The following is a 25,185-nucleotide window of genomic DNA, read 5'->3' as shown; positions in this document are numbered from 1 at the left end:
CTTTGGGCCTTGCCCAGGAAACCATTTTTCCCTGCTAGGCCTCTAGCCCTGTGATGGGAGGGGCTGCCATGAAGGTCTCTGACATACCCTGGAGACATTTTCCCCACTGTTTTAGTGATTAACATTCTTCTCCTCGTTGCTTATGCAAATTTCTGTTGCCAACTGGAATTTCTCCCTAGAAAATGGGTTTTTCTTTTCTATTGCATTGCCAGCCTGCAAATTTTTCAAACTTTTATGCTCTGCTTCCTCTTGAATGTTTTGCTGCCTAGAAATTTCTTTCACCAGATACCCTAAATCATCACTCTCAAATGCAAAGTTCCACAGATCTCTAAGGCAAGGGCAAAATGCTGCCATTCTCTTTGCTAAAGCACAAGAGTGACCTTTACTTCAGTTCCCAACAAGTTCCTCATCTCCATCTAAGACCATCTCAGCCTGGACTTCATTGTCTATATCACTAACAGCATTTTGGTCAAAGCAATTCAACAAGTCTCTAAGAGGTTCCGAACTTTCCCACATCTTCCTATCTTCTGAGCCCTCCAAGTCTCTAGAAAGTTCCAAACTTTCCCACATTTTCCTATCTTCTGAGTCCTTCCAACTGTTCCAACCTCTGCCTGTTACCCCATTCTAAAGTCACTTCCACATTTTTGGGTATCTTTACAGCAGCACCTCACTACGTGGTACCAATTTGCGTATTAGTCCATTCTCACACTGCTAATAAAGACAAACCTGAGACTGAGTGATTTATAAAGGAAAGAGGTTTAATTGACTCACAGTTCAGCATGGTTAGGGAGGCCTCAGGAAACTTACAATCATGTCGGAAGGGGAAGCAAGCATGTCCTTCTTCACTTGGCAGCAGCAAGGAGAAATGCGGAGTGACGCAGGGGAAAAGTCCCTTATAAAACCATCAGGTCTCATGAGAACTCAACCACTATGAAGAGAACAGCATGGAGGTAACCGCCCCCATGATTCAATTACCTCCCACCAGGTCCCTCCCATGACATGTGGAGATTATAGGAACTACAGTTCAAGATGAGATTTGGGTGGGGACACAGTGAAACCATATCATTACCCAAATAAAATCTTGAGCTCATGTGGTTGTTATACTCAAAGAAATTTAGTTCAGCATCCAAATAAAATTAAAACTGCAAATACATCTTGCAGTCTATTTAAAGGGTCAACTTGTTACCAAGAGAAACCTGTCCAGATGCCCCTGCCATTCATTTTCTGGGTTTCTCTCTCACAGCTGATGTGATGTCTCTCACTTTAGCTTTTTCCTCTGCATTAACCCCCAAATTCGCTCTAGTTTCTTTTTTATTCCCCTTTCTTTTCCTATGTTTCTCTTTTATGTAAACCTCCATCTCATTTTTAGATTTTTTCCCACACTGATAAACTGGCTGTGCACAGCAGAGCACAGGGAAGTGCTTTACTGAGCTATGACGCAGGAGGTGAAGCAGGATGTGGATAATCCTATGTAATTCTTCTTGCTCCTGTTACACTGATTTCTGCATGCAACTTTTCTTCTAGTCTCCCAGGAAAGAGACCTTGAAGTAATCCTCGACTTTTCCTTCCCTTCATTGTAGTGTACTGTAGTCATAACAATTTTTTAAAGCTTGAGAATTTAGACAGATTAGAATTTGAGTGACAGTCATGCCCCTTAGTACCACTTGTACTAGTGAATAACTTTTTTAAACTTAAAACTTTTTCCTTATATCAAATATTAATAATTTTAAAATTCAAATGGTATTTCTAGATTTGTAACAAAAATAGTGGTTGCCCACACCACACATTCCCACTCCCAATTCCTTCTTCTTTTTTTTTTTTTTTTTTTTTTGTGAGACAGGGTCTTACTCTGTCACCCAGGCTGGAGTGCAGTGGCACAATCCCAGCTCACTGCAGCCTCAAATTCTGGGGCTCATATGATCCTCCCACCTCGGCCTCCCAAGTAGCTGGGACTACAGGTGCATGCCACACCTGGCCAATTTTTAAAAATGTTCTGTAGAGACAAGGTCTCACTATGTTTCCCAGGTTGGTCTCCAACTCCTGTGCTCACACAGTCCTCTCACTTTGGCCTCCCAAAGAGCTGGGATTATGGGCATGAGCCACTGTGCCTGGCCTTATGCTCATATTTTCTAAGAATGTGTATTTAATGTTCTGTCCTTACTTTTCAGTTGTGTGTATAGTCTATGGACTTCCTAACTCTAGAAGACAAGGATTTAACTCTCCCACCCTCACTTCCTAGACACGCGCACATTTATATACACACATATAAGGTCTCCTCCCTTTTTTCAAAAATAATTATAACACCCCTTTGGGTTAAACTCCCATTCAGTAATTACCTTGTTATAATTACATATTTATTCACAGCCAAGACATATGCTATATCCTTTTTTGTTTATTGTTCTCACTAGACTCAATAATGGCCTCATTTATTTCCTTATTCACTTTCCTATCTAGCTATTACTTATCATCAAATTCTGAAGATCCCCTTTTAAGATATTCATCCATATCAGGCATTCCATGTGATTCACTTCCTTCTGGAGACATCTCTCCTAGAGGCCTCTATCCCCTATTGTATAAGTCCTAGCTTCTGTCCTAGTACTTCCCACCTCCTCTCTCCTAAGCTGGGACTTCCTGTTTTCTAGGTCCCAAATATTATCCTCTTTCCTGACTTATTTCTTAATTTTGGAGAAGAATATCCTCCAGTAGCTTTCTGAGAAAAAGATATCTGAAAATATCTATATCCTACCCACAAACAGCTAATATAATGAGAGTTGAATTCTATGTTAGAATTTTCTTCAGAATTTTGAAGTTAATGCCCCATTGTATTTCAGCTTCCTGGGATTCTGTGGAGTATTTCTATGCCATTCTGATTTCCAGTCCTCTAAATGTGACCTTTTCATTTTTCCTTCAGGAAACTCTGAAGATCTCTTCTTTATCCCTGGCGTTCTGAATGCTGTGGCAATGTGCCTTGGTGTTGGTCTTTCTAGGTTTGTTGTGCTGGGCACCTGCTGGGCCCTTTCCATATGAGAATATATCTTCTAGACCTGGGAAGATTTTCTTCTCTTCATTTTCTCTATTATCTTTCTCTTTCCTGTTTTTCAGATGTCACATTTGTGTCTTTTTTGTTTTTGTTCCATCATGAGTGATACCATCAAATCCGTCTGGAAGGCCAATGAGCACTGTCACCTGCTGGGGCTCCCTGCTCTGCCTGCCTTTCAAGGCCTCCCCAGTCCAGCTCCGCTTCCTGCTCCCCTCAGCATGAACCTCCTGCGCATGAGAGTTTAGTCTCCTGAATTTTTCCCTCAGTCTCTTTCCTAGGTTTGCTCCTTCTGCTTGGAGTCCTTCCTCTTCTAACCCTTTGTCAGATCCTACTCCTTCTTCCAGGCTCAGTTCCCACATTTGCTCCCTGAAGCTGTTTCATCCCTGTCTTAGACTGTTCAGACTGCTACAGCAAAGTACCTTATACTGGGTGGTACAAATTCATTGCAAATTCATTTCTCATAGCTCTGGAGGCGCTGAGGTCTCAGATCAGACACCACCATAGTTAGGTTCTGGTGAGGCCTCTCTTTTGGGTTGCAGGCCATTTTCTCATTGTATCCTCACATGGTGGAAAGTGGGCAAGAGAGCTCTGTGGCCTCATTATGGCACTATTCCCATTCATGAGGCTCCACTCTCATGATTTATTCACCTCCCAAAGGCCCCACCTCCAAAGATCATCATGCTCGGATTAATTTCAACCTATGAATGTTGGGGGGGACAGAAACATTACAACCCTTACTCCTTACAATATGTTTCACTTGTTGCCTGGTATTTAAAGTATGTTAGTTTATGTCCCCAACCCCGATGAGTACTCCTTAAGACTACAGGTCATTTCACATACTTCTTGGTGTCACCCCACAGCATTAATCAGCAGTAGGTGCTGAACACCATCTGTTGATTTTACTTAAAGAAAGGCCCATCAGGAAAGTAAGTGTATGCTGAATGGAGATTCCTTCCCAAATACTTTAATGCAGACCTGGTGCCACTTCCATTTGGTAATGTTTTCTGAGTACTTGATCAAGTGCTTTGCCAGAGATTCTGAAGAAAATCAACAGAACATTTTTCCTAGAACAGTATTTGACCATTTCACTTCCCTGATGGAAGACCCATTAGCTCACCAGGGCTTATAGCTGCCTTGCCGAGACATACTGTGTGTAAGGATAGGTTTGGAGATACATCCTAAATAAGGTGATATTATTAAAAATTGACATTTGTCAATAACTTACTTTTCAGAAAAATAAATCAGACTGGTTTCAAGGTCATCACTCACACCTGGCTGCCAAAATGTTTGCTTGGTTGTAGAGAAAAAGGTGGAACTGCAGCAAGAGGGGTGGACTTGCGCATCACCCGGAGTTCACCTGATCTCCTAGCCCAAGGGAGCATGTCCTGAAGGTGAGTTTCTCTATCTTAGAGCAGCTGCAGAAATAAGGCTGTGATTGTGGACTGCAGAGTCCAAACTCCTGAACGTGACGACAGGGACCTGCACGATCAGGTGGCACTGGTCCCCGCCACCATGTATCCACAGCAGCCACTGGAATTCCTCTGAAGCATCCTGCTCCCTCATTGCTATTGCCTCAGCCTTTCCTCTCCCTGGAATTCTCTCCCACCCAATTCCAGACTAGCAAACCTGCCCGAAACGACTTTCAGCTGAAGAGTAGTTGAGAGCGACAACGGTGGCGGTCAGACCACCCGGCCAAGAAGTGCTCAGCGCTGACTGGGGCCGGGCCGTCCCGATAGGGAGACGAGGGTCGCACGCCGGGACGTCCCCGCTCCCTTTCCAAGCGGGGCGGGGAGGCGCGCGGCGGGTCCCCAAGGCAGGAGCCCCCGCGCCGTCCCCGTTTCCGGCCCAGAAGAGTCTCCCGGCCGCGATAGCACAACTGCGGCCTGAGGCCCCGGGAGCCGCCGGTCCTCCGTGCCTGTGGCAGGACAAAGACCGGCATGCAGCATCAAGACACAATCCCGGCCGCAGGACAGTGTATGAACAAAGACGTTCAAGGGCGGCACCCGCCCGACGCCACCCGGCAGCTACCTGACTGCGGGACCGGAGGTCGGCGAGGACCGGCGCAGTTGCTGTGGCAACAGGCCGTGGAGTCCCACTCCGCCGGCGCCTGCGCACCGTGCCCCTGCTCCCTGCGCCTGCGCGTCTCTCTCCCCGCCCCACCCACGACGCCTGCGCGCCTCACTCTCGCAACGGCCACACAGACCCCGCGCCTGCGAACCTGGCCAAGTCCGGAGCGGAAGCGCCTTGAGCGGAAGCGGAAGTGAACGAGGCGGCTGTGGCGGTTGCGGTGGCTGAGGCGGCTGGGCCTAGGGCGCAGCGGGCGCGTTGCGGCTGGTGTTGGCGCATCTCTAGGTAGGGCCGGGCCCGAGGGCACCCGCGCGCCGTCCGGGCCGCTTCCGGCCTGCGTGACCGTCCTTTACCCGCGTCCGACCCTTGTGCGCGTCAGCCCCTCGGCCTCTGCCCGGTCCCTAATGCCGTCCTGGCCGTGCTTCTGCCCTAGTCACCGCGGCTGCGACATCATGGGATCCTCGCTTCCCCGCTGCCGGGCCTGTCGTCATCCCTGCCCCTGCGCAGGACCCTCCTGCCGGGCCCTGGTCCGCGTCGTCCCGTGCTCCCCGACCTCGCGACCCGCAGCTGCTCGCCTTGCCTGCCCCATCTTGAGGTCACCTGTGACCTCGACTCCCTCCCTTAAGATGTGCGTTTGGCTCCTGTGTGTCATTTCTGGGTAGATCTGTTGTCCTTCATAGCTGCACGACTTTTGTGGTCGTCCTTAGAAGAGAGAGGCATCCTCTGATCTTTTCACTTTTCTCGCATATCCCTGAGTCAGGGCCCCAGCTCCTTGGGGAACGACAGAAAGACAGAGTTCCCTGCCAGCAAGGAGTTTACAGACCCGTGGGACAACACTGAGCGTCAAGCAGATCCTACGATGCAGAAAGAAAAGGGTACCTTAGAGGGTGATTTGCCCAGAGGGTCCAGGAAATTTCCATAAAGGTGGGATTTGAGCAGAGTTTTGAGTAAGCAGGAGTTGGGAGGTGAACGAGAGTTGAGAGCCTATTCCTGGCAGTAAGAACATAAATGTTTAAGACATGATGGTTTCAGACAGTCTGACATATTCTGGGAACTAGGAGTTGAGCATTTGTGAGACGAGAAATGTTGGTTAGGGATGGGGAATGGCAGGAAGGAAGCTAAAGAGCATGTGGGGCAAGGAAGTGATGTGATCAGATCTTAGCGTTAAAGAGATTCAGTCTGGCAGATACAGGGTTGGGGATGAGGGTGACTGTGGACAGACAAAAGGCTTTTGTCGTCGTTCAGGGACTGGAAACCCCGAAGTGGTAGTGGAGAGAACCTGGAGGTAAAGAAGTGAGAGGGTGGACTTTCTCATGGCCTGGGTCCTTGAGTGGAGAAGTATGGAGAGGGAAAAGCCCAGAATGGGGACCATATCTGGAGCAGCAGGGTCCTAACCTCCATCTCCTGAATATGTGAGAGCATCTTATCCACAGCTGTACTCCCAGGTTCCCCCATGTCTAGTGTCATGCTTTTGTTTTTGACCTTTCTCTGACCTCCCCTTCACATAGGCTCTTTGACCTGCCCATCTTTGGACTTTACTGTTAGGAGCCACCCTCTGTCACCACTACAGCCTTCACAGTCTGTGTTCTGATACCTTCTTCATCCCATTTCTGCCATCTCCCAGCTCCGTCATTAGTGGATTTTCCCCCTGACTTTGCCATTCCTTTTGTTTTGGAACTCTAATTGAGCCTTCTTACCAGTTGTATTCTTGAAAAGCACCAACACCATTGCTGGGTCAGGGTCCTCACCGCTCATCTTCACACGCACGCACACACCCACACACACCCCATTTTGTGACTACCTTGACCCTCCAGTTTTTTTACTTAGTTTCTAACCACCTAATCTTCCAGACATACTGAAATCTCTGACCACCTGTGGCCCACTGAGAAAACTACAGTAGGTGACATCTGGGGTAACATAGTTTTTAGCATTCTGAGATTCTCCCCCATCCATGATCCTGAATCTGGATACCATTTATGGGGCAGATTTACTGTAAAGCTAATGAAGTTCAGGTTTCTGGGTCTGTCACTTGCATGGGCCCTTACCTAGGCACTGGGACCTCAGAGATCTTCTGTTTATAATTTGTATGCTTTTTTGAAAAGAGGGTTCCCAAATGGTATGTTTCAAGTCTTTTACAACTTAGATCCCTGCAAAACTGGCTATTTGTCATATCCTTCCTTGAGATTTGCATTTTTGTCCTTCAGACCCCTTCCTTTCCCTACCTCCTACTTCTTCCTCTTCTGGTGTGTGCTTTTTATTTAGGCATGGAGGAAAAAATGTGAACTAATGGAACTGATCAAGTTCCTGCCATAACCTGACTTTATTTAGCTGTAATGTCCGGAGGGAGATGTCAGAGCTTAGTAACTCAGCATGTTGGACAGGATCTTTGTAACTTCTTTGTTGCAAGCTTAAATGCCTGTATTGTTAGATTTATTTCACTGCAGAGTTGCCACCCCCTTTAAGAAAAGGTTGATGCTAAGAAGGAGAGTCTGCTTAATGGAAATCATAAAAGCAACTCTTAACTCCATGGAAACTACAGTTATACACTATGTGAATTCACACAGGAATTTATTGCGACTTTTGATTTATTACTTTGAAAATGCCACCAGTTTTATAGAGCTTTATAATGAGTATAAATAATTTTAATTTGTGTTCTGTTGGAAAATCTTCAGATTTAAAACATGTTTAAAGTTTAAATTATTTATGCAAAGATAAGGTATTTCTAAGGAATTTTTTAGTAGTAGTTTTAAATCTCCCTGAGAAGTAAATAATTATCTTATTTTTACAAATGAGGAAATCAGTGATGTACAAAGAGGTTAAATGATTTGTCTTCAGCTGTACAGTAAATCAGGGCCTCCCTTAACCAAAAAAGCCAGCTTCTGAGTACTGTTTTCCTTACAAACAAATGATAAAGAGGAATCTATTTTAGTCAGCTCTTATTATAGAACATTTAATGTAAGATGGAGTAAATTATATCCTTCGGTGTTTCCATATGTTAATACCTATCTGTGCACATCCATATGTATCTACACACTAGGTTCTTTAAAAGTGGGCAGTGTTGATAGTGTTCCTATTAGGACTTTAGTCCAAAGAATTAATTTAATTTGGATTTGTGCAAATTATTATAAAGTCATTTACAATAAAACCATGGCTAATTATGACCAAAGGATATTAACTTTCTGAATAGCAGAGGAGTTTTCTGGCTAGATTAGGTTTTTGCCCATTAAGCACCAAAATATCCCGTTTAGGTTGGGAATCTTCCTAAAGTGTATTATTTCCTGTGTTCTTAAATGGAATGTACTGAATGTGATGTAAACTTTCCTCAGTGATCTCAAGTGACCATTTAAAATATAATTTGTTGTGATGTGAACAGTAATGTTGTTAGGTTTATTGAGGCATATACAGCTATTTCCTGTGGGGGTTTTTGCATCTTTCCAGTTTTTAAAGTTTTCTGTCCTCTATTTCATTGAGTCAGCTGTTAGCACTTCTAACTGCTGTCAGTTTTCCTGCCCAAAGTTTCTGTATTTTTCTCTATTATGGGTTTAGGAGCTAATTGTTAGAACTGATTCGAAAAGTCGTCTGTAGATGATAATAAGAGCCTAAATAAGTGTCTTCTGAATAAGTTGTTTATGCTGCAAGAGCCTCCAAGGGGTTTTGTAGAGCGCAGTGTGGGTAGGAAAGGCTAAGGGCACCAGAATTCTGGGTTGCTGGGAGAAGCCAGAGAGTCTCCTTAATTCTCCATCCTCCTCTTAGGACCCACCGATAGGCTAGTGACTGGGAATAACGTGGGAAGGAGAGATCTCGGGTAAGGACACATCCCACAGGGTGGCTCTGTGGTGAGGCCTTTGCCCCACTGGCAGCACACAGCAATGACCAGATCACTAACCTACAGCAGTGCTAAGTGAGGGTTGTGGCCTAGTGAAAGGCAGCTGGGCTGTGGAGTCAGGTGGATTCAAATCCTGGCCTCCTTGTTAATTACTGCTTGTGGCCTCAGGCAGGTGATTTCACCTGACACAAAGTTTGCTGCCTCCCCAAAGTGACTCCCGCCTTCTTTGCTGCTAGAATGTGTCTTTGACTTAAGAGGCTGCACAAAACTGATAATGTGCTCTAATCTGGGCCAGTGGGACTAGAGGGGCTGCCATGGGACTTTTGGAGTAGACTGCACACAGTTAACAGTTAGGTATATTTTGATATGTGTGTTACAGCCCTCACCCAAAACTCTCTGCTTCTTAGAGGACTCCGAGTCTTTGCTTGCCTCCTTCCTCAGGGTTCATGGTCTTAGCTGGGAATCTTGTCTTATTCATTGCTGTATCCACGGCTCCTAACACAGGCCTTGGAGCACAGTAAATCCTGAATGAGTATTTATGAGTGAATGTGGGAATGTGGTTGTGTTTAGATCTCATGTTCTTAGTGTGTCTGTGGGGGGATAGAAGAGGGTCTCTCTGCCCTTCTTTTTCTTCTGTGATAGGAAGTGGCCCTGCATCCCACTAGCCTTGGGATTCTTCCAGAATAGGGAGGGAGAGTGGATGCTGAACAGCCATAGCACCTGGTTCACGATGGACCATCTGACTCCAGACTTGCCTGCCTCCACCCATCCCCGGAACATAGGCAGAGCAGTGTTTCTGAAACGCACTTGCTTGAGTCCTTAGTGACATATCATTTCCCTTCGGATGAAGCGTAGACATTTTAGCATGGTTTGCTAGGCCTTTCACTTACCTGGCCCCAACTCCTCCAGCAGTATCTCATCTCTTCATCTTCCCCTAAAATAGGTTCTAGACATACTGAAGGTGGCGTTTTTTTTTTTTTTTCCATTTCTATACTTGAACAAATTTATACAGTTGCAAGTTACATTAAACTACTTAATAGAGCAGATGTTTTAAGCACCTAATAATTTGAAAAAAGATACCTTATAGACCTTTAAAATATTTCCTCCATATTGCTCATGCCTTCCTCTGGCCACACCTGCCTGTCTTCAGGCCTTCCCTTTACCCTCTCCTCAGGGGATTGTCTTAGAGCCCTAAACGAGGTTGGCTTTCCCTGCTGAAAATTCCCCAACACTCTTACTTTCTCAGTCCTACACTTGTGTCCAAGAGACTGTTGACTGCTGGAGGGCAGGGACCTCATCTGTCTTGTTCATAGCTCAGTGACTACTCCAATGTCTGACATAAAGGTGCTTGCTAAATGAGTAAACCAAATTTATTTTCAAATAAAATTACCTGATATTGTTGAAGAGAGCTGAATATTCATGTTACAAGTGGGTCTATTCTTGATACAATGCTTCTGGAGAAAAACTGCCAATGTGTGCCTATGCCGTGAGTCAGCAGCTTCCTGTCTGAGATACTAAGGAAATGATGAGAGATCTCTAAGATTTATATGCAAGGATGCGTTTCACATTCTTAGTTATGGCGTGCAAAGTTGGAAATAATCCAGGTGTTCTCCAGTGGAGTTAGAGAACTCACGTCCATGTTGTACATCTGTTATACATGACACTGTGGGAGAATAGTAACATTATGAGTTGGGAATGTATAATAAATTGGACACAAAAACAGATTATGAAAGTACAATCTCAATTTTTAGAAGCAGTGAATAGTAGAAAAAGGCTGAAATATGTAAAATGTTTAAAAATTTTTTCTTGTGTTTTCTCTGAATTTTCTGCAAATGGTTCATTTTTTGATCATTTTTTTTACAAACTAATATATTTCCCAATATTAAAAAGTAATCTAGCTTATAAAAATTATAAATACAATAAAACCTTACTAAAATTTATGTCTTTGTTTTAAAATTTGTGATAATTTAAGAATTTTGACATGTTGGACAGATTTTACTAAACTTTAGGCAATTGATAAACATGTTTGATGAACAAATTTATAATTATAAATAAAATTGTACCACAATTTCACTGTTGCTAAGTGGCAGTTAGAATCTGGACTGTTGCATTTTATTCTGGAACTTTTCCTTTTATCAACAAAACTCTGCCCATCATTCTCCCACTTCCCCTGTGACATCAGCTGGCGCCAGTGGTCATGGCCTGACTGTTCTGAGGTATCCTCCAGGGCACCCTGAGTCTACACATCTATTCCTAGAAATTTTAAAGTACATAATAGCTATAGGCTTTCTTTGAGGTGCCGATGTTGAAATTCTGGCCTTTGTTCAAACAGTAGGAAGATTTTACTCAAGACTGTTGCAGTGAAGGAGAGAGATCTGACTCCACTCTGAACACGGTGAGGACAGCTGGGGATTTACAACCAACGAGCAGAGTGAGGGTGAGGGGTGGGCATTTCTGAGGGAAGACATCAGGGACAGGGAAATTCTTGCTGAAGGCAGGCCAGGGTGGCCAGATATCAAAGGTGGGTTCTCTCTAAACTGAGCAGGATTCTTGCTAAAAGCCCCAGATTGAGGCCTGGTAGAGAAGAGGGCTCAAGGCCCTAGCAAAAGTGTGGTGAAGGTGAGAGTCAAGGTGAGAGTCTTTATCGGTGGTTGGAAATTCTTGCAAAGCTCAGCAGTTTAATGACCCTTGTATGGAGATCCTCTGAAGCATCAAGACCAACTTAACTGGCACCCACCCTTATTTATTCACCTGGTTGGTTGTGCATTCATAAATTATAAACCTTCAGCAGATGCTGTCCTTTGTGCTGGCGAGGGATAACTATTAATCTCCTGGGGTTTTTGGTGCCTGTTCTCACCCAACTGGTGTTCGAGACGTCCCTATGAGTTTCACTTTTTAGGCGGGGGAGGAGAGGAGAGAAGAAACAACAGACCTCAGATGTTCCACAGCAAGCCATGGGGGGACATCACTGGGAGAGCCTGGACCCAGGCTTAGCCAGAAGTTACCATTGAAAGAAAAATTACTTTGTATTTGGAAACAAAACAAGAAAAAAGAAGACTTCGTGTTTTGTATTGTCATACTGGGCTGTTGTTTCAGACTAACCCAAGATTATTTAATTTTCTAACAGATTTACCTCTGTTTGGCTTTGCTGCTTACTCTCCATTAGAGTACAGACATTGTGGGGTTATGTGCTAGTTTGTAGATTAGAGATGTAAATTATTTCTGTGCAAAGATTACGGTTTTATTGTCTCCAGCTTACCTTGCTTATTCCAGTGGGCCTTTGGTGATGGACTGTGTGAGCCTGAGCTCCTCTAGTGCTCTGATCCAGCTTCCCTGTCTCTTAAGTGCCCTTGCTCATTACTACTTGCCTGAGTTACACTTCTAGCTTTCTACAGTCATGCTTTGACATGGCTTAGATGCTGGGAGTGTGTTAAGGTGGTTATAGCAGCCGGGTATTGGTTGTCCTGCAGAGGCTGCTGTCTAGATGGGGAGTTGCCCTTGGGCTGTCCATAAGTCCCTCATCCCTCTGTCTAGAGTGACGCCAGACGAGTCGTCCTCACTGTGTGTGTGTCCATCAATGTCAGGCAGTTTCGTTTTTGCTGAGCACATTGCTCTTAACCTCAAGTGTCTGTAAGCTGAAAGATTATAGTAAAGGAGCTTCTGGACTTCTCTTTCCACTTTCCACTTCCCCGTTTACTGGTAACCCAATACCCTGGAACTGGTCTGGCTGTCAGGAGAATGAGCCAGCCCCAGGAACGAGGCAGCCTCCAGCTGTACCTTACGCCTGCTGCAGCTCCTTACTAGGATTTGTTGATGCTTTGTTTCCCAAACCTTTTGTAAGCTGCTTGAGGGCAGTGATTCTACTTTGCACTGCTTCTTTGGCGATAATTGAAGTCTGTAACTTACTGATTCCTGATTTATCTTTATATACTGTCCTTGGATTAATTCATTTATTCATTCAAATACTGGGCCTGTCCCATGCAGATGTTGTGCCAGGTGCTGGGATAAGACAGGATGGTGAGGCCCACCTTAAAGGGAGTGATCCCCAAAGGGTCCCAGGCCGTATTTAGGGCAATTAGACTCCTCCCTAATGAGAAATAACTTCTGTTTTCTTTCTAAACAATGATTACCTAGATAGTGAAAATTTCTTATATAATTTGCAGATAGAATGACTTTTATATACACATATTATTTTCCCCAGTCATCCTATAATAACCACCTTTAGAGAATGAAAAGCCTCCATATATAGTCTTAGCAATGAAAGGCTTAAAAAAGAAAAAATTTAGAGACATATCCATGGAATTTTCCATACCTTTTTATACATTTTATTCCCTACGTCACTAATTGCATTGATTAATGGATGTTGTGAGTATTATAGCACTTTGAAGATACTGAAATACTGGAAGACATCCTCTAATATCACAAGTTCCCAAAACCTTTACTATCCCACTTTTTCTTGGTGAATACTGTAGAAGAGCATATTGTAGTGTCACACTCGAACTCATGATTTAAACTGTGAGAAATTGGTCCTGTGTGTCTTGAGCAGTCCAACCCGCAACTCTGGGAACTGCCTGGCCCCAGAGCCCCACTGGCTGCTGGCTTCTGACCACAGTGGGCGTGCAGTGAACCCTAGGACCTGGCTCGCAGTCAGATTCAGTCCTCTGCTTTGACTGTATTCAAATGCTGTTCCTTTTTTTTCCTTTTTGCTGTCCAGGGCCTCTCCTGGGCCCGCAGCAGCCAGCACAGAGCTTGGTGAGAGAAGTGGGGCCTTCCCTCACAGCATAGAAATCAAGTCACACTTGAGATTTGTGACGCTTATCTGGAGCCAGCTCATCAGCCGCAAACCATGCAAGCCCTGTTTAAATTAAAGCCAGGCATACAGCAGTCGTCTAGAGCTGATGAAATCTAAGCCTTCTTTTAAAATCCATTTTGACCAATCTTCTTTGTATTCTTGTATTTCCTTTCCAACGCCTGTCCCCTGTTACTCTGTTGAAATAACAAATGAAAAAGAATACCCTTTTTCAGAAATAAGAGTGTAACCTTCCTGTACATAGGGTCCATCCCGTACGTAGAACCTCCTTACAGTTGACATAATCACATATGAAGCCCACTTTCCACTTCAAAAACTCAAATACCTTGGCTGTGTTTCCAAGATAAACTCTTTACAAATCACATCACTGTAGTGATTTTGGTGTAGATGTATGAATGTATCCCATTATATTTAATAGCTTTATGAGCAAGACTTTTCTAAATGTCAACATAAAATGTGTGTTATTTATGTTCACCCAATTTTTGCATATTTTCATTATGCAATTAATGAAAATCCTGTTAATGTGGCTATTAAACGGATACCTTCAAATTCTGCCGTTAGGGGCTAGAGCCCATTAAAAATCAGTAAATTCTGGTTGGGCACAGTGGCTCATGTCTGTAATCTCAGCACTTTGGGAGGCTGAGGTAGGAGGATCACTTGAGTTCGAGAGTTTGAGACCAGCCTGGACAACACAACATAGTGAGATCTTGTCTCTGCTAAAATTAAAAAAAAAAATCATCCAGGTGTGGTGGCAGCTGAGACAAGAGGATGGCTTGAACTGGTAGGTTGAGGCTGCAGTGAACTGTGATCACACCACTGCACTCCAGATGAGGCAACAGAGTGAGACCTGGTCTAAAAAAAAAAAAATCAGTACATTCTTAAAAGATAGTCTTATGAGGATGCCTTTTCTCAACCTGACAATTTATAGTTTCTTCATTTGTAGAATAAAGCGGATAATACTTACATGTCAGGGTCACCCTAAAGATTAGAATGTCTGTGTAAAGTGCTCACCTCTGCCTGGCAGCTGGGAAATACCCTGAACATGAGAGATACCCATGCGCTTAGTCACCTGGTGCCTGCTGCCTTCAGCCTGTCGAGGAGGGGCGTCGTTGGTTTTGTGTTGCTGTTTGCATATTAAGAATTTTTTGTTGTGTTTTATCAAAGGACATAAAGCCTGCATTAATCTTAAAGAAAACTGTAGTGGAAAAAGCATAGATCATAAAGAATGTCAGCATGGAGTTTTTCTGACCATTGACGCCCATCATTGCCTACTTGAAGAACGCCTTTTATAACGTCATATACAATATTGTGCTCGTACCTTTTCCAGATTCCAAATTGTAACTGTAAACTACTTTGTATCTGTTTTTAAATTTCCAAATGGGCAGTTTCTCTGCAAAGTCAGTCACTATCTCAGATACTACAACATTAGGCATAGTGAATTTTATGTGACTTTCTTAACACCTTTATTCAGGTGTATGTGACACATGTTTGCAGTGTACAGTTTGGTAAGTTTTAACATACACATATACTTGTAAAACCATGACCACTAAGTGGTGAATGTATCTGTCACCCCCAAAAGTGTACCCTTGGTAATCCTTCCCTCCACCGTCTGTCCCCATCCCAGTCAACCGCTGACCTGCTTTCTGTCCCTAGGGGTTAGCCTAACTCTTCATGAACTAGAATTTTATGTAAGTCGAGTCATAGTGTGTACTCTTTTTGTCTGACTTCTTTTACTCAGAAAAATTATCTTGAGAATCATCCATGTGGTATTTCAATTTATGTTTTAGATTTTTGACAGTAACTTCTGAGTCCCTAGGTGAGAAATACTACTACTTTGAAAACTTAACCTCTTTCTGAATTTTATCAAGAAATACCTTGAATAATCTTAGTGAAAACATTAAAAGACTGCTGCACTCTCTTGTCCTTGTGAAAGCCCAGCTCAAGTAATTAACTTATACTTCGGTGAAGTTCCTCATATGTTTGAATTGAGAACTCTTCAGGCTCCTAACCAGCGTATCGTGTTACCTCAGAGACAAGAATGTTTTTGGAAACAGAGTGTAAATATTAACTACTGTGTTTGCTTTGAAAGGTGCCATACGTCTAATGATAATGCCATAATTACTGATTAATTTATTTTTCTTTCCAGATCCTTTCCCGGAGTTCAGTTATGGGTGTGAGAGGTTTGCAAGGATTTGTGGGAAGTACCTGTCCACATATATGTACAGTAGTAAATTTCAAAGAACTGGCAGAGCACCACCGAAGCAAGTATCCTGGATGTACCCCTACCATTGTGGTTGATGCCATGTGTTGTCTCAGATACTGGTATACTCCAGAGTCTTGGATCTGCGGTGGCCAGTGGCGAGAATACTTTTCTGCTTTGCGAGATTTTGTTAAAACTTTTACGGCGGTTGGGATCAAGTTGATATTCTTCTTTGATGGCATGGTGGAGCAGGATAAGAGAGATGAATGGGTGAAACGAAGGCTCAAGAACAATAGGGAGATATCCAGGATTTTTCATTACATCAAGTCACACAAGGAGCAGCCAGGCAGAAATATGTTTTTCATCCCCTCAGGGCTAGCTGTGTTTACACGATTTGCTCTAAAGACACTGGGCCAGGAAACTTTGTGTTCCTTACAGGAAGCAGATTATGAGGTAGCTTCCTATGGCCTCCAGCATAACTGCCTTGGGATTCTAGGGGAAGACACTGATTACCTAATCTATGACACTTGTCCCTACTTTTCAATTAGCGAGCTCTGCCTCGAGAGCCTGGACACTGTCATGCTCTGCAGAGAGAAGCTCTGTGAGAGTCTGGGCCTCCATGTAGCCGACCTTCCTCTTCTGGCCTGCCTCCTTGGCAACGACATCATCCCAGAGGGCATGTTTGAAAGCTTTAGGTACAAATGCTTATCATCCTATACCTCTGTAAAAGAGAACTTTGACAAAAAAGGTAACATCATATTAGCTGTGTCAGACCATATATCGAAAGTTCTTCACTTGTATCAAGGTGAGAGAAAATTAGAAGAGTTATTACCTCTGGGACCAAACAAAGCTCTTTTTTATAAAGGAATGGCATCGTATCTTTTACCAGGACAGAAATCTCCATGGTTTTTCCAAAAACCCAAAGGTGTAATAACTTTGGACAAACAAGTAATATCCATGAGTTCGGACCCTGAGTCCAGGGAAGAAGTTCCCATGTGTTCAGACCCTGAATCCAAGCAAGAAGTTCACATGTGTTCAGACCCTGAATCCAGGCAAGAAGTTCCCATGTGTTCAGACCCTGAACCCAGGCAAGAAGTTCCCATGTGTTCAGACCCTGAATCCAGGCAAGAAGTTCCCATGTGTACAGGCCCTGAATCCAGGCAAGAAGTTCCCATGTGTACAGGCTCTGAATCCAGGCAAGAAGTTCCCATGTGTACAGGCCCTGAATCCAGGCAAGAAGTTCCCATGTGTACAGGCCCTGAACCCAGGCAAGAAGTTCCCATGTGTACAGGCCCTGAATCCAGGCAAGAAGTTCCCATGTGTACAGGCCCTCAGTCCGGGCAAGAAGTTTTAATATGGACAGACCCTGAATCTAGGCAAGAAATTTTGTGTACAGGCCATGAATCCAAACAGGAAGTTCCCATATGTACAGATCCTATATCCAAGCAAGAAGACTCCATGTGTACACACCCTGAAATCAATCAAAAATTACCTGTAGCAACAGATTTTGAATTTAAGCTAGAAGCTCTCATGTGTACAAACCCTGAAATTAAACAAGAAGACCCCACGAATGTGGGGCCTGAAATAAAGCAACAAGTAACCATGGTTTCAGACACAGAAATCTTAAAGGTATGTGGATCTGCCCAGCCAGTATGCCATGATTGAAAATATACCCACTGACGGATTTGTTGGTGAAGATCTATTACTGCCTTGGTGTTTGGCCACTGTGAGAGGATGCACAACAGGAGTCTATAAGGCTTGTTAGGAAGTGTGACATTATATGTGTGAAAACTCATAACCAGTGTTGGATACTATCACATGAATGTTACAGAAAAGTGCTGTAAGAATACAAGAGAGAAAGAGAACTTTGTGGGTTAAAGTACAGGGAGAAGGCTGGGTGCAGTGGCTCACGCCTGTAATCCCAGCACTTTGGGAGGCCAAAGCAGGTGGATCACCTGAGGTCAGGAGTTCAAGACCAGCCTGACCCATATAGTGAAACCCCATCTCTACTACAAGTACAAAAATCAGCTGGGCATGGTGGCACACACATGTGATCCCAGCTACTCGGGAGGCGGAGGTTGCAGTGTGCTGAGATCATGCCATTTGCATTCCAGCCTGGACAATGAGAGCAAAACTCTGTCACAAAAATAAATAAAGTACAGGGAAAAATTCCCCAAAGAGGTAGAACTGGAGCCAGACCTTAATGAGGCAGGCAAAGTATGCATTGAATAAGCAAATACTTGGGAGTTGTGGAAGTACTAAAGGTGTAGGTTTCGAATCTGCATCACTCGGGGGCACAGGGAGAAAGGCCAGGCTGGAGCGTGGGGTTTGGAGAAAAAAAATGGGAAAAGGTAGACAAAGCCAAATTGGGAAGGTTATTAAATGCCTCATGAGGAATTTGGACTTAATTCTGAAAGTATGATAGCACCTTTGAAGATTTTTGAAGGGGGCCACTACGTATGAGGTTCTGTGGTAGGTGCATTAGGTAACTTTTCTCATTAGATCTTCTCAACAGCCCTGTGAGATAGACTTATCCTTGTTTTACAGAAGAGGTCTGTGTCCACATGAATGTCTCAAAGGTACCTCAGCAAGTTCTAAACCAAACTTAACTATCTTAACCACACACCTTTCCTTGTTCCCGGTGCTGTGAACGCCACCATCTTTCATCTAGTTACAACTACATAGATCTGTAAGGAAGCTCCTGCCCCAAGTCTGATACAGAACTCAGGCCTGGACAGCAGCTGAGCAGCTGTGTGATGAGACCTGGAGGGCAGTGATGTGAACCTGCCAACCAACCAGCATTCGATTTTTGTAAGCAGGTATATTGATGTGATCAGATTTTTGGTTTTAGAAACATTACAGTGCAGTGAGTGGAGTTAAAGTGGCCATTGCAGAAACTCAGGTAAAATACAAAAGAGCTAGAATTAGGAAAATGGCAGTGGAAATAGGAAGAAACAAATTCAAGAAATGTTTCAGAAGTGAAACTAATAAATAAGCCTTGCTGTGGAGGTGAAGTTCCTCCTGGAGCACCAGGGATGGTAGATGCTGTTAATCTAAGGAAGGAGGAGGAAAGGTTTGACAGGGAGAAGAAGGTTAAGTGGGTTATATTTTAGTTAAGTAGATAGCACCTCCAACACATGTTCTCATAGTGAAATATGGGCCTAAAGTTCTATTACTGGCAAGAGACAGGCATCTGGGAGTTACCCTATTTTATGTGTAAAGTAAAAGATGATGTGGGATGGAGACTAAGGGACACTCCACTGAGAGATCTGGAGTGAGCAGAGGAGGAAGAATAAGGAGGGGATAATCCCCACAAAAGTCCAAGGGGGCAGGTTTCGCGAAGGAGAAAAGAAACAGGAGTATCACATGCTACAGAGGTAAAGAAGTGAAATAGGACTAGACATAGGCACTTGGGTCAGTCATGAGGAGGTCCTGGTGGCCTCCGAGAGTTACTGCAGCACAGGGTTGGGAGTGGAGGCAAAGCCATCGGGGGTTTGGCAGTGTAAGAGCCTTTGTTGGGGAAGGCGGGGTCAAGGAGAGTCCTCACAGGAAGGGAGTGCCTGGGCAAAGTGGTGGGTCGAGTTGTTGACATGGATTTAACTTAATTGTATCTTTGAAAACAGTTTTGAAGTTTCTTACATTGCCCTTACACTTTCTCTATAAAAAATTTTTTGCAGTGTCATCTTCCAACCCTAATAGGCAACTAAAATTCCAACATGTATTTCAACTATATCAACTATACATAGTCACCCTGGAAAAATGCTCAGGTAGAAAGGCTGTGGGCACAGCAGTTACATTGGGTACGCACATAACCACAGCCATATATCTGTGTCTTCTCTATGTCAGCATTTTGGAAGATCAGTTGAGTGTTTGTTTCTTTGAGACAGGGTCTCATTGTCACCCATGTTGCAGTGCAGTGGCAAGATATCCTCTGCCTCCCAGGTTCAAGCAATTCTCCTACCTCAGCCTCCTGAGTAGCTGGGACTATAGGCGCGCTCCACCGCGACCAGCTAATTTTTGTATTTTTTAGTAGAGATGGGTTTCGCCATGTTGCCCAGGCTGGCCTTGAACTCCTGACCTCAAGTGATCTACCTGCCTCGACCTCCCAAAGTGCTGGGATTATAGGCATGAGCTACCATGCCTGGCCGGCTAGTCTTATAATCCTATAGAACATGCATTGGCAGTGAGCTGCAAGCCACACCTCAGGACAAGTGTTTTTCTTATATTGACTCATTTAATCCTCACAATAGTCCTGGGAGCCGGGCACTTTTTTATTAAACCCATTTTCTTTAGGAAGAAGGTAAGGAACAGATTAAGACTGAAGCCTAGGAATAATGAATCAACATAACTAGGACTGTTTAAGTACATATAAATGAGACACTTACGATTCAGAGTTTCTGGTATCCAGGTTATCCTAGCATCACATTTTAATGCCTTTAGTAGTAGACTGGATTTAAATTTTGAATAGTAACCTAGATGAACTTATTCTTACAGTAATAATGTTCTTCACTGGAAGGTAAAACCTATATATTTAGGCTATGATAGACCTTCTGATTTTAACTACTTATTTAATGAGAAAGTGGAATTAATTTAAATCTTGTATCTCATCACCTACCATGAGCCAGCACTGTCTTGACATTACAGAGGAGAAGCACCTGTGCCTGGCATGTGGTTTTCACTCATGAAGCAATTTCTGAACAAATGAGTGAATGAATACAGTACGGCTTCTAATGCTAAGCAGCTTACAGCTTAATAAGGGAGGCAGACCAGACAGCTGTGTTACAGGGAAAATAGGATATGAGCTCCATAAGGCAAGCTGGAGGTTGGTCCTGTCTAAGGGAGGAGGAGAGGGTGACATCAGCGAACCTTAAAGGGAAAGAGGATTGTAAAGTGAGAGGCTGGGAAAGAGTGGAAGAGAGATTCTGGATAGGGTAAGTTCTTATGGGGCACAAGTGAAGGTAGAAGAAGATTGAGTACTCTTGAGGAACAATGAAGATGTTCTGTTGAGACTGGATTATGGCCATTTCTATGAGGGTGAAATGGTGTACAAGGCTAGAAAAAGGAGATTGAGGCTTCATAGTGGGACCTCGAATGTTATGCGAAGGATTTGTGGTAGCCTTTCAAATGTTTTGAGTAGGGTAGCAAAGTTTTCAAAGACAGTGTGGCAATGGTGTGAAGGATGGGTTGGAAAGGAGAGAAACTGGGCTAGGGGATTAAGACCCTTTCATAGCAATACTGGTGAGAAGTAGTGAACACCCGGTTACTGGGAGGGTATCCAGGAGACAGAACAGTGAAATACTGCAGAAGACGTAGATGTTTGGAGAGAGGCGGAGGAGGGGGAATAGAAAGTTTGAAATTGGTAGTCCGAAGGAAAGAGAACATGGCAACTTGATGTCATGAATTTCAGTGTCAATTACATTTCTGAGGGCCTTAAAAAACTGCCGTATGATGAAAGGCATTGACTTTGTCTATTTGATTTGAAGGTTACTATCTTGTTTTTAAGGAGAAATCCAGTTGTATTTAAATTTCAAACAGATTGCTAGAACACATCACGTCCAAGCAGAGAGCTACCTGGTGTACAACATCATGAGCAGTGGAGAGATTGAATGCAGCAACACCCTGGAAGATGAGCTTGACCAGGCCTTACCCAGCCAGGCCTTCATTTACCGTCCCATCCGACAGCGGGTCTACTCACTCTTACTGGAGGACTGTCAAGGTGAGGATTGGTTGGCCCCTCTTAGGAAAGGTTCTGTTTGGAGTTGAATTCTGAGAAACTGGCCACATGAAATAGAGTGCATTCTTTCAGGACATGGAGACAATTAAGTAGGTTTTATTTCCCTGTCAAATCTGTAATTGAGAATACCACTGATATCTATAAAAAACTAAGTATAAGTGCCATTTGACATCTATATCTAATTAGCAGGCAGTTGATCAGTATGTGTTAAAAGAATGCATGATTTCTATAAAGTGTCATATTTTTATGCCTTAAAAGGATTTATGCTTTTTTAAAAAATGTGAAAACTCTTTCCTGCTGTAGGGGAGAGTAGGATATACTTATTATTAGAAGAAAACAGTGTCTACTTAGTCTTCCCTCAAAATGTGATTTTTATAAAATAATTTTACAGAATCTCGTATGTCATGTTTTTAAATACAAACAATTTTCCTTTGGTGTTTTTGTAATTAAATTTGTGTTTTTCTCATCTACATTTCCATTATGTGCTTAGCAACAAGAGTAGAGAGTGGACCGTCAATCACCCAAACAGTGAAAATGAGGAATTTTAACCCCAAGGAGAAAGTTAGTGAAGGTCCCATAACTCACCGTTTGGAATAGTTTTGGGGAGAATCAGGAGTGTGGAAGAACACTTCATATTAGAAACCAGAGATGCTGAATGCATTTAGTGACCTCCTATTTCAGTAAGGCCTTGTTTTTTTAAACAGAGACCTTTGACAGGTACTTTACAGTCTGATTTGAGAGTGTGTTGATAAGAAACATGGTCTACACACTATTACCAGGATGAGAGAGAGAAGGAGTAGAATACCGGTGAAAGTGGTCCATTTGCCTAAACGTCATTATTTCCAAACGTGTCAATATTAACCTTACTCTGTTGTTCCAGAAAGTGAACATTTACATGATCTAAAAGTGCTGATAGAATCATCAGATGGAAAAGTCATCATTATTATTTTTGGATGATGGGGCTCAGGGGTAGTGGGGTTATTTAATCCAGCTTTCGTTAGGTTCCTGTAGCACCACCCAGCGTGCACTGCTTTCTCCCATACATACTGCGAGAGTTTACCCCTGTGGCCTAAGGAAGCGGACAGAAGAAAGATGTTTAAGCTGATTTAAAAACGGACTCTGGAGCCAAATGTTACTTAAATCATTTTTTTTTATTATTATACTTTAAGTTCTAGGGTACATGTGCACAACGTGCAGGTTTGTTACATATGTATACATGTGCCATGTTGGTGTGCTGCACCTATTAACTCGTCAGCACCCTTCAACTCGTCATTTACATCAGGTATAACTCCCAGTGCCATCCCCCCCTTCCTCCCCTCTCCCCACAATAGGCCCCGGTACGTGATGTTCCACTTCCCATGTCCAAGTGATCTCAATGTTCAATTCCCACCTATGAGTGAGAATATGCGGTGTTTGGTTTTCTGTTCTTGCGATAGTTTGCTGAGAATGATGGTTTCCAGCTGCATCCATGTCCCTACAAAGGACATGAACTCATCCTTTTTTATGGCTGCATAGTATTCCATGGTGTATATGTGCCACATTTTCTTAATCCAGTCTGTCACTGATGGACATTTGGGTTGATTCCAAGTCTTTGCTATTGTGAATAGTGCCTCAATAAACATACGTGTGCATGTGTCTTTATAGCAGCATGATTTATAATCCTTTGGGTATATACCCAGTAATGGGATGGCTGGGTCATATAGTAATGGGATGGCTGGGTCATATGGTACTTCTAGTTCTAGATCCTTGAGGAATCGCCATACTGTTTTCCATAATGGTTGAACTAGTTTACAATCCCACCAACAGTGTAAAAGTGTTCCTATTTCTCCACATCCTCTCCAGCACCTGTTGTTTCCTGACTTTTTAATGATTGCCATTCTAACTGGTGTGAGATGGTATCTCATTGTGGTTTTGATTTGCATTTCTCTGATGGCCAGTGATGATGAGCGTTTTTTCATGTGTCTGTTGGCTGTATGAATGTCTTCTTTTGAGAAATGTCTGTTCATATCCTTCGCCCACTTTTTGATGGGGTTGTTTGTTTTTTTCTTGTACATTTGTTTGAGTTCTTTGTAGGTTCTGGATATTAGCCCTTTGTCAGATGAGCAGATTGCAAAAATGTTCTCCCATTCTGTAGGTTGCCTGTTCACTCTGATGGTAGTTTCTTTTGCTGTGCAGAAGCTCTTTAGTTTAATTAGATCCCATTTGTCAATTTTGGCTTTTGCTGCCGTTGCTTTTGGTGTTTTAGACATGAAGTCCTTGCCCATGCCTATGTCCTGAATGGTATTACCTAGGTTTTCTTCTAGGGTTTTTATGGTATTAGGTCTAACATTTAAGTCTCTAATCCATCTTGAATTAATTTTCATATAAGGAGTAAGGAAAGGATCCAGTTTCAGCTTTCTGCTTATGGCTAGCCAGTTTTCCCAGCACCATTTATTAAATAGGGAATCCTTTCCCCATTTCTTGTTTTTGTCAGGTTTGTCAAAGATTAGATGGCTGTAGATGTGTGGTATTATTTCTGAGGACTCTGTTCTGTTCCATTGGTCTATATCTCTGTTTTGGTACCAGTACCATGCTGTTTTGGTTACTGTGGCCTTGTAGTGTAGTTTGAAGTCAGGTAGCATGATGCCTCCAGCTTTGTTCTTTTGACTTAGGATTGTCTTGGCAATGCGGGATCTTTTTTGGTTCCATATGAACTTTAAGGCGGTTTTTTCCAATTCTTGAAGAAAGTCATTGGTAGCTTGATGGGGATGGCATTGAATCTATAAATTACTTTGGGCAGTATGGCCATTTTCACAATATTGATTCTTCCTATCCATGAGCATGGAATGTTCTTCCATTTGTTTGTGTCCTCTTTTATTTCACTGAGCAGTGGTTTGTAGTTCTCCTTGAAGAGGTCCTTTACATCCCTTGTAAGTTGGATTCCTAGGTATTTTATTCTCTTTGAAGCTATTGTGAATGGGAGTTCATTCATGATTTGGCTCTCTGTTTGTCTGTTACTGGTGTATAAGAATGCTTGTGATTTTTGCACATATTTAAATCATTTTTTAAAATTTCTTTTTCTTAGGTGCTCTCCACCCACATTCTTTCTTAACATGGATATTTGCACATTGACTCTAATGATGGAAAAAAGAGATCTTCCTCATGAAAACGTTTTTACATTAAATCACAATATTGGAGTTATTTTCAGACTCTTTCATTAAATTAAACTATGTAAACTTCACTAACCTAAATTTCATACTTTGTTAATGTAATGTATTTACGACCAAGTGGATAACTTTATTAGATAACCACATAAACAGGAAAAAACATTCACATTGAACTTGTCTTCATGGTTAATATTTAGTTCTTTCTCCCTCAAATTTTTGGCTTTCTACGTGAAGTTTACATTATTAATATGTGAAAATAAAATGCTGTTTTTGCTGTTTTATATATGATGATAATGAACTGTACTCTATGTTATGTGTTTGACTTAGTTTATGATCCCATTTGTATTTGAAAATGTGTATTT

General features: G+C 42.9%; 1 protein-coding gene across 31 annotated transcripts in view; it reads left to right on the top strand.

The window, feature by feature from the left end:
* Positions 1 to 5,281: 5,281 nt before the first annotated feature.
* FAM120B (family with sequence similarity 120 member B) overlaps positions 5,282 to 25,185 on the top strand; it is a 95,680-nt gene continuing 75,776 nt past the window's right edge. For 26 of the 31 annotated variants that reach the window (XR_013416129.1, XR_013416127.1, XR_013416128.1 and 23 more), the window contains exons 1-3: positions 5,282 to 5,392; positions 15,890 to 17,572; positions 21,479 to 21,659. Coding sequence is in view for 24 of the 31 variants with exons in the window: in XM_077999195.1 (XP_077855321.1) it covers positions 15,911 to 17,572; positions 21,479 to 21,659 (1,843 nt within the window). In the remaining 7 variants the exon portion in view is untranslated. The remainder of the gene's footprint in view (positions 5,393 to 15,889; positions 17,573 to 21,478; positions 21,660 to 25,185) is intronic. The other 5 variants (XM_077999199.1, XM_077999197.1, XM_077999198.1 and 2 more) reach the window with 2 other exon arrangements.

The sequence above is a fragment of the Macaca mulatta genome, chromosome 4, assembly GCF_049350105.2.
Source record: "Macaca mulatta isolate MMU2019108-1 chromosome 4, T2T-MMU8v2.0, whole genome shotgun sequence".
NCBI lineage: Eukaryota > Metazoa > Chordata > Mammalia > Primates > Cercopithecidae > Macaca > Macaca mulatta.
This window is presented reverse-complemented; position numbering and strand designations above follow the sequence as displayed.